The sequence below is a fragment of the Crocuta crocuta genome, unplaced genomic scaffold, assembly GCF_008692635.1.
Source record: "Crocuta crocuta isolate KB4526 unplaced genomic scaffold, BGI_CrCroc_1.0 scaffold290, whole genome shotgun sequence".
Lineage (NCBI taxonomy): Eukaryota > Metazoa > Chordata > Mammalia > Carnivora > Hyaenidae > Crocuta > Crocuta crocuta.
Window position 1 is genome coordinate 6,597,430 of NW_027527429.1, and position 8,999 is coordinate 6,606,428.

The 8,999-nt window shown below is 54.7% G+C and overlaps 1 protein-coding gene across 1 annotated transcript in view; it reads right to left on the reverse strand.

Moving 5' to 3' along the window:
• Positions 1-125: 125 nt before the first annotated feature.
• The window catches only part of INPP5D (inositol polyphosphate-5-phosphatase D), a 121,089-nt gene continuing 112,215 nt past the window's right edge, over positions 126-8,999 (reverse strand). The window contains exons 25-29 of the mRNA XM_077758496.1: positions 8,171-8,437; positions 3,354-3,723; positions 1,178-1,274; positions 545-722; positions 126-321 (exon numbers count right to left, since the gene is read on the reverse strand). Coding sequence (XP_077614622.1) covers positions 126-321; positions 545-722; positions 1,178-1,274; positions 3,354-3,723; positions 8,171-8,437 — 1,108 coding nt within the window. The remainder of the gene's footprint in view (positions 322-544; positions 723-1,177; positions 1,275-3,353; positions 3,724-8,170; positions 8,438-8,999) is intronic.

The following is an 8,999-nucleotide window of genomic DNA, read 5'->3' on the forward strand; positions in this document are numbered from 1 at the left end:
CTCCCATAGCAGAGGGCGACGGAATGCACCTTGGGGGTAGGGGGTACCCTTGTAAGAAAGCGTATTAATCAATCTGTCTTCTCGGTTAGGGAGCCTGCTGAAGATTAACTGAAACAAAACACAGGTCAATTACTCGAGGGATAAAGAAGTGGGAATTTCTGGGTCCTCGAGTCATCCTGCCGCAGAATGGGGGTCCGCCGCTTGAGAGCACAGCAGATGCGGCAGGGAACTCTGGCTGGAGCGGTCCCCAAGAGTGGTGGCAGGCCGGAGCCCAGGGAGAAGGTGGTCGGGGACCCTGAGGGGGTGTGCAGGGCTGAGAGGCTGGGAGGACAAGGGTGAAGGCTTACGTTTCAGTTTCCAGTGCCAGACATCGCAGTGGGCTCTGTTACACACCAGCTGACAGTCAGAGCCCGGCTGGTGCTCAGGTGGCCCGTGGCGGAACTTGGGGGAAACGCATGAGGCGCATCGCACTTGCACAGGCCACTAGAGCTCAAAGATGATGGGGAGTCCAAGGTACACCCCACACTGCTGGTCTTCAACTCACTTCCCCTGGGAAGCCTCAGAAATGGTGGGGAGGGCCTGGACATCCACCCCGGGTGGGGGTGGGAGCTCCAGCTCTATGCTCTTCCTGTCCGTGGGCAGCTCCAGGTGGCAGAGGGTCCACCCATGCTGGCAGCCAGTGGGTCCCCGGGAGCCGAGGGTTATCACACCCAGGTCCTCAGCTGTGGGGTGATGGCTGGGGGGGGTGCCTTAAAGGATGCCTGGGTGTCTCCAGCCACCCTTCCACCTTGGCCCTTGGCCTACTGAGTCAAAGGCTAGTAGTACACAAACACTAGGGTGTTTGTGCGTGAGGAGCAGGAAGTGAGCTTGCAGGTCGAGGGGGTCCCATCTGAGTGCAGGGAAGAGATGCAGTTGCGGTCGGCTTTCCCGTGCATCCGGTTTGCTCCGTGGCTGCCAAGAACACCACTCCTTCCAGCTCGAGGCCTGGGGTCTATGGACCTGAGCAGAGGCTGAGTAGCCTGAGGCGGTGGGGACAGCAGCCGGGGCCGGAGCAGCCTGGAAGTGGGGCCATGTGCACCCACACTGGCCCTCCCTGAATGCAGGGAAGGGGAGGCCCACAGCCTGGGGACTGTTTACATGTGTTCCCAGTCTCCGGAGCTCAGCCAGGGACACTTACAAAAGCCAGGAGGCCCTGGCAGCTCCAGGACAGCAGGCGGTGGTGTGTGCGTGTAGAGGGGAAGGTCATTGGCGGAAGCTGGCCGGCAGCACGGAGTCTGGAATCCGCAAAGCCGTGTAACATCTACTGCTGCTCCTGGTCTCTGCCCAACTTCAAACCGGTTCTACAAAGTCCCCTGTGTCAGGGTAAGGCGTGCCCCTCCCCACCATGAACCTCAACATCCACTCCTCCCCTACCTGCTGCTCTGCGGCCCCAGCAGCCTGGAAGCATGCCTGCGGCTGAGTGTCAGGAAAAAATGCCACACAGATGAGATGTGAGTGAGAAAGGCACAATTTATTGGTCACACAGACTGACACACACAGGGATGTGGGGTGCGTACCCAATTCTCCTGTACTCACGCTTCTGGATTTGGTTTCCTACACTAATTCTGAATGTCAAAAAGCAACACAGGAAAAGACATCACCAACCTACCCTCCCGGTAACGAAGGAAGCAGAGCCCAAAGCCATGGAGCTCGGAAAGAGACGGCTACACTATTCTGAGAGCTGGAACGGAGAGGCTCACCCTCCCTGGCAGTCAGGCAGGAGAGCCCGGCTTTGGGGACTTTGGCAGAGACTTCCCTATTAGCACAGCGAGATAAATGTTGGGGAGACTGGCTCAACCCACGGCCTGGCGACGGCTGTCCCCCTTGAGGAGGGCCTGGCCATCTCCAGCACGGGCTGAAGCTGGATGTCCCCCCGCCCCCCCGGGGAGTAGGAACTGACTTTCCTTCCCCTTCCGACTGAAGCACTGAGCTGAGATCTCTTCTCTCTGCACCAGCTTTGCGGGACCCTCCCGCCCCCCAGGGCTGTAGCTAAAGCAGTTGGCATCACTGAATCTAGACAAGGCCAGGTTTGTTGTACCCTAAATTAACAGCTCACTCTTCAGCTCCCTAAAGGCCAAGCCCGTCTCGCTCCAGGAAGGCACTGGCCTTAATTTTTAATGCTTTGTCCAAACCTCTCAGAACACACTGTTTTGAACCGGGGGTCTGGGATGTGGTTTTGGTCAGCTGAAGAAGGCACAACTTACGTTTGTAAAGTACTTAGCACAGTACCTGGCATGTGGTGAGTGCTCCATACATGCAGCCATTATTATTATGAATATTATTATTATTATTGCATATCTCCACCTGCAAATCAGCGCTTTTAGTTCCTTTCTTTGAAATGATGGCCGGAACAAGGCTCAGGGGTCCCAAGTACCAAGATCAAGCTGGGGGCCCAAGTACGCTTTCCCTTCCAACCTTAGCATCTGGTGCCAGGTTTCACAGCCAGAGCGCTCCACGGCCACACAGAAGTTAGGCCCTCTCCTGAAAAATAGTAAGCCCTGCACAGGAAGCTAGGTAGGAGGAGCCAACAGGGGGTCCTGAGAGACGGTCCGAGTGGCTTCACGCTGTTCCTCTGGGCTGCTGTCTCGCTGGCAGCTCGCCAGGGGCGTTACTGTGGGACAAGAACAGAAGACTGTCAGTGCCTACATCTCCACCAGGCCAGATCTCATGAGAGGTGCCCACGTCCTTACACGCGGTGGGCTAGATCAGGCTTCCTTTGACACAGCGCTAGAAAGAGCCAACCTGCTGTTCTACGTAATTGTATTCTAACATATATGCACACGTTGTTAGGAGCATATATGGAATATGCAATGTATAATATATAGTTAATATGTAAATTATAACATAGTCATAATATATAATGAAATGCAATCCTCCCTCTAGACCTCTGGGGCAGATTCCATTAATAGCCCCTTTTTTACAGATGAGTAAATTGAGGCTCAGGGCACAGAGCTAGGAAGTGGGAGAGCTGGGATTCAAACCCAAGACAGCCTGCCTCCAGAGACAGTTCGTAACCACTATGAGTTTTGTGCAAAGAGAAATCTATTTTATAGGAAGGAAGGAAGGGGACAGTGCGTCTGAAGTGTCCCGAGTACTGGGAAACATGTAAGCTCTAATACTAATGATGGCGGTAGCGAGATGTAAACGATCAGGGGTCTTTGTGTTTGTGAGCCTGAGTTCCCGAAGGCCAGGCACAGCAGGGCTCGTCCCCAGCGCCTTATTTGGCCCTTTTAGTGTAGGAGCAGGGACTCCAGGGCCAGACAGGTCCCGGTTCAAATCCTGAGATCTGGACCGGGGGCTGGCTGTCTTCTCACACGCATGCGCACGCGCGCCCCCGAGCACGCCTCTCCGGCCCCGCCCCCGGCCCGCCCAGCCTGGCNGGTGAAGGAGCGGAGCCGCGGCGTGGGGCTGAGGAAGGGCGCGGGCGGCGGCTTGCCTGTCCCCTTGGTGCCCTCTGCCTCCTGGGGTTTGGGGAGCAGGATGCTGGGCGACAAGATTCCTGGGTCCGGGCAGGGCGGAGGCTCCTTCCTCCCCATTTTGGGCGATTCCTGCTCTTTCCTGGGAAGCAGCTTTGGGAAAGAACTCACAGACCCATAAAGCGGGTTCTCAAACATCTCAGGCTTGGTCAGCTGCGGGTCCTCCTGAGGGGAAGGTTCCCCTGAGCTCTTGCCCGTGTCGCAGGGCCTGAGGGTGGCAGAGAGGACACACAGACAATAAACACATTTGANACCCACTAACCGCGAGATCATGACCTGAGGAAAGTCGGGCGCTTAACCGACTGAGCCACCCAGGCGCCCCTAATTCCGATAGGTTTTCCTTTGGGGTGACCAAGATGTTTGGAACCGGATGGAGGTGGTGGTTGCCCAACTTGGTGATTGTTTTGAATGCCACCGAAATGTTCACTTGAAATAATTTGGGGGGTGCCTGAGTGGTTCAGTCGGTTCAGCTTCTGCCTCTTGGCTCAGGTCATGATTTCAAGGTTGGCGGGTTCCAGCTCCCATTGGGCTCTGAGCTGACAGCGAAGAGCCTGCTTGGGATTCCCTTTCTCCAGCTTTCTCCCCCTCCCCCTGCTCAGTGTGTGCTCTCTCAGCAATAAACATAAAAATCAAACAATAATAAGATGGTTAATTTGGGGGCATGGAATAAGCTAAACGGGTGATGGGTATTAAGGAGGGCACTTTAGTTGAGTACTGGGTATTACATGTAAGTGATGAATCACTAAATTCTAGTCCTGCAGCCAATATTACACTAAATGTTAACTAGAAGTTAAATAAAAATTTGGGGTAAAAAAAGCATCTAGCAGTGATTTTCCTGGAGTTTCATATAAAAGATTTCCTTCAATTTTGACTATGATGAGGAAAAAAATGGAATATTTCTTTTTTTTTAACATTAAGATTTTTAAAAAATGTTTATTTTCGAGAGAGAGAGATACAGTGCAAGCAGGGGAAGGGCAGAGAGAGGGAGACACACAGAATCCAAAGCAGGTTCCAGCCTCTGAGCTGTCAGCACAGAACTCGGCGTGGGGCTTGAACTCATGAACCGCAAGATCATGACCTGAGCCGAAGTTGGGCTCTTAACCAACTGGGCGCCTCCCAAATTGAATATTTCTATATATTAAAAAAAGGTCAATTTTGTTATGGGAATTTTACTTCAATTAAACAAAAATGAAAGTGAGAGGAGACGGTACTGTGTGGCTCATCTGTTGACCTTACAGGTAAGCTCAGCTCTTGCCGCAGAACTTTCCACTGCTCACGCTGGAGCACTGGTGAGCTTCGCCAAAGATTTCACACGACAAAGGGAAGAGGGAGTTCACTTCTACTGCACCATCAGTATCAAAGCCACCTCTTCAGTCCAGGTCAGAGAAGCCTGCCCTCCACAGCCCCCACCCCTCACAGCAGCTCAGGGACCTCCTTTCCTGAACTCCCCTCCTAGGAAGCCTGCAGCCTCCAGTATATTCTGTTCTAACGCTCTGAACAGAAGCCTGCTGGGGACCAGACCCCCTGAGTGACCCATCTGTGCTACCAAGGGTCCCCTCTCAAGGAGTTCCATTTAACAGACATGTAGGGGCCCCCTGGCTGTGAGATGCTGCCTCCGGCACAAGAGGGGGCCATGGACCCGACAAAAATCTGTGCTCAGGGGACCGAAGCTCCCAATCAGCACAGGCTTCTTCCCAACCACACAGCCCCCTCTCCCTGGGGAGTGAGGGAGGGAAAGGAGAAATGGTGGCCATGCTGGAAACCAGGGGAACCGGCAGAGACGCGAGCCAGCCCTGGGCCAGCAGACAGGCCTGTCTGGGCAGCGCAGATACTCCGGGCTGCAGCTGCAAGGAGGGAGCAGCTGCCCGTGTTGATGTGTTTCCCAAACCATCGCCACTTTAACTCAAGGTGATTTCCTGCTGAGTGAATTATAACCGGGAACGGGAACACGTTCTACTTTGCGGCCAACAGCACAGTCTCCTGGCCGGGGNGGGGGGGGGGGGGGGGGGAGTGTTCTGGGTTGTGCTTTCTGCAGAGAGGGGGAAGCTGTCGTGAAGAGCAAGCAGGTCCCTTAGAGCCCACTGAAGCATTTGGGCCGTGACGCCGCTCACTGATGGACGTGCGCCGGAACAAGGTTCCAAAGCTGCTCAACAGCCAGGGCTAAAAGACTCTCTAGGGAATCGGCCTGGGCTCCAGGGACCACCAAGGCCAGATGTCACCCTCACGCGGGTGCTCAGGAGACCAGAGGCCGTGGGTATGAGGGAGGCGAGCCTCAGGGACATGCCAAAGGGGGCTTGACTGTCGGCTTGGGGTTTTTGCTCATTACTTGTTGGAAGGCCCTAGAAGCAGTTGCATAATCAGAAATATGGGGCCTCGAACAAAGACTTTGGGAAGCCGCCCCTCCACGTCAGGCCACCCTCCTCTGCACCCCTGCTGGATCCTCAAGGACCTTTGCTCTGAATTAGTGCAGGGAGGAGGGTGCAGGAAGGTACAAGCAGCACTGACCGGACATTTCTGGTAGAGTCAAGAAGCTGAAAAGAAAAAGCCACAGCCTGATTCCTGGCAGCCCAAATGACTGAGACAGGAGGGACAGGGCCAGGGCCGGGCAGAGGCCCCTGGGTGCGCCCATTTTGGGGATTCCCGAAGTTCCTTCCCTGGGAAAAGAGCAGGGAGTTGGAGGCAAATGAAGTCTTCCACCTGAGGGGGCGCCTCTCACTCTGAGGGAGGAGGAGTCTTGCTGGGGGCCGGGTAACTGGGGAAAACCACAAGAAATTGGAAAAGTCTTATTTCCCCGGCCACAGGTTACATGGAACCAAGTCCCAGGAGGCCACGGCTGTGCAATGAGTGAACCAGAATCCAGGGGGCAGAGTTCATTCCTGTGGCAAAATCACCCCACTTGTCAGATTCCAGAATCTTCCTTTCAAAAGAAGCGAAGCACTGAGCAGGGTCTGGGAAGGCCCCCCCTTCCTCACCCACACGACTTTAGCCCAGAGATCTGCCCCGGGTTGGCCAGGATTCGAGAGTTTCCCGGGACCTGGGTTCCTCGTATTGAAATGGGGACAGTCTTGGGAAAACGGCTGTTCACCCCACGTGGGTGTGGGGCTAGGGTGGCAGGAAACAGAGGGTGCTGGGGACATCCCTCCCCCCAACCTTTCACTCAGACTGAACTGGGGTTCTGAGCAGTGGAGACAGCTGCTGACAGGCGTGGGAGCTGCCGGCTTCTTGTCTAGAATCACCTCGGTTGTGTGACGTGAGCTTAAAACGCCACCCTGGGGGCCCCTCCCCTACAGATGTCCGTGTTCTGAAGCTGTCACCTGTGGAACCAAAGAGAATACATCCCCACCCAGTTCCAGGCTGTGTGATGTGTTCAAGTTGTTAGGCACAAGGGTACCTGACTTTGGGAACTTAAAAACATTACACTTAATCAAAGGATCGGGGCTGCCGCAGAGGGACCTCAGCACCCACCGAACGGTGGCTTTTGTCCTCATTGTCCCAGGAGAGGAAACAGGCTGTATCCACCTCTTCCAAGGTTCTTACGGGATGACCAGAGTCCAAAAATATTATCAACAAACCCTGAAGACTAGGGCCCCAGAGAGACAGGGTGGGACCCTGGGGCCTTGTTACGATCCTGTCCTGTCCCAACCTCCTTCCCTCTAGCCATCTGTCCAATTTGTTTTTAGAGAAAATGCTTAAGAAGCAAAACTGTAGGGGCGCCTGGGTGGCTTAGTCGGTTAAGCGTCCGACTTTTGCTTAGGTCACGATCTCATGGTTCGTGGGTTCGAGCCCCGCGTCGGGCTCTGTNTGTGGTAAGTAGGAACGATGATAGGTGACAACACTCGCTTCCCTGGCTCCTCACATATGACAGAAAACACCACTGGGGAACAGGGGATCCCAGAGGGGAAGAGTGGTCCAGAGCAGCCCCCTGAAGTCATTATCAAGGTCGCCACCAAGGAAAGATGGTGCTCGTGATATTTTGTACATCTCCAATCACTGTTCATTGGGATCTGCCCTTTTAATTTCCCGGTTATCCTGTGCTTACTGGAAAACTCGTAGGGCTCTCTGTCTGGCATTTCTGCGAGGTGCTGAAGGATGGGCTCACTTGTTACGCGGCACAAGTGAGAAGTGGATGTGGATTTGGCTGCCTGGCCCGAGTTCCTCCTGGCCGAGTTCTGGAAGCAGGCTGGCTGCCCTTCCATCCTTCAAATTCCCCCTCCCCCTCCCCCCATAGCTACTGCTTCTTCTGATTGGCCTCCAGAGGAGAGATGGACACGTTGTGGATGGGAACGGGAACCTTGTGGCTGAAAAAGAAGGGGAACTCAGAAATCCCCACCTGTTCCTTGAGAGGTTGCTTCAAGGTTCACTGGGGATAGAAACATATCTTCCAATAAATGCAGTTTTTACTGGAAGTTGTTTCTTGGGGCAGTATCTTAAAAAATGTTCTCTTTTTTTTTTTAAGTCTTTCAAATTTATACCAGTAGGGTAGGGCATGGGGATTCCATGGGCATTTCTCGAGTGCCTACTGTGTTCTAGGCCCTGAGGATGAATCGATGACCAAAGTGGACACACACAAACCTAGCCTCGTGCAGCTTCTATTCCAGGGTCAAGTTTCCTGGTGATGGCAACCCAGGGAAGGGAGAGGACTTGAGGATGCTCACCTTGACTCCTGCGTCCTGGGGCAGGGGCCCCGGGTTGTTGTGGAGGATGAAAACTTCTTCGGGGATATGGGGGGCTGGGTCGGTGGTGTTGGGGGGCTCTCTCCCCTTCCAGGCCCCAGGGATGAGTCCTTTAGCGGCTGGTCATAACTCCAGGCTGTGGGTTGCTGGTCAGGGGACAGGGTCTGCTTCATGTGTCCGAAGGGCACCACCCCTATGTAGTTGGGGTTGATGAGTTCCGTGATGCTGGAGCCACTGCATGGAGGGGCCCTGGAGGGGAGAACACCCAGAGTCACACCCCAGGGCTCCCTTCCCTTCTCCACATCAGTGCCCCATGAGGCCAGTGTCCTCTGATGTCCCTTGGGGACCCCAGGTCCTCCGCTACCCCTTCATTCTTTGGACAGTGGATTCATGCATGTATGCATTCATTCATTCCTACAACAGAGTAGTTACGGAATGCCTAGTAAGCACCAGGCCCTGGGCCAGAGGTAATATGGGTGTGAACAGAGCAGCCGCAGCCTCTGTTCTCACAGAATCCACATCTGACAGGAGAGAAAACAAAAGCACAGTGACTAAGAAACAGCACTCACATAGTGCTGAAGTCTGAGAGGAACAAAGGAGGCAGAGACAGACTAGCTGGGGGGCTGGGAGGAACTGGGCACAGGGTGAGCGGAGAAGACCTATCTGAGGAGGCAGGTAAGAAGGAAGGCGGGGGGAGTGGGAGGCCCTGGTAGGAGGGGATGAGCAAGTGGGGAGAATGGAAAAGAGGCTGCTGAGGCTAGGCTGAGGAGGGGCTGGGGGGAATGGGGGGGGGGGGGGAAAAGAGGGGGCG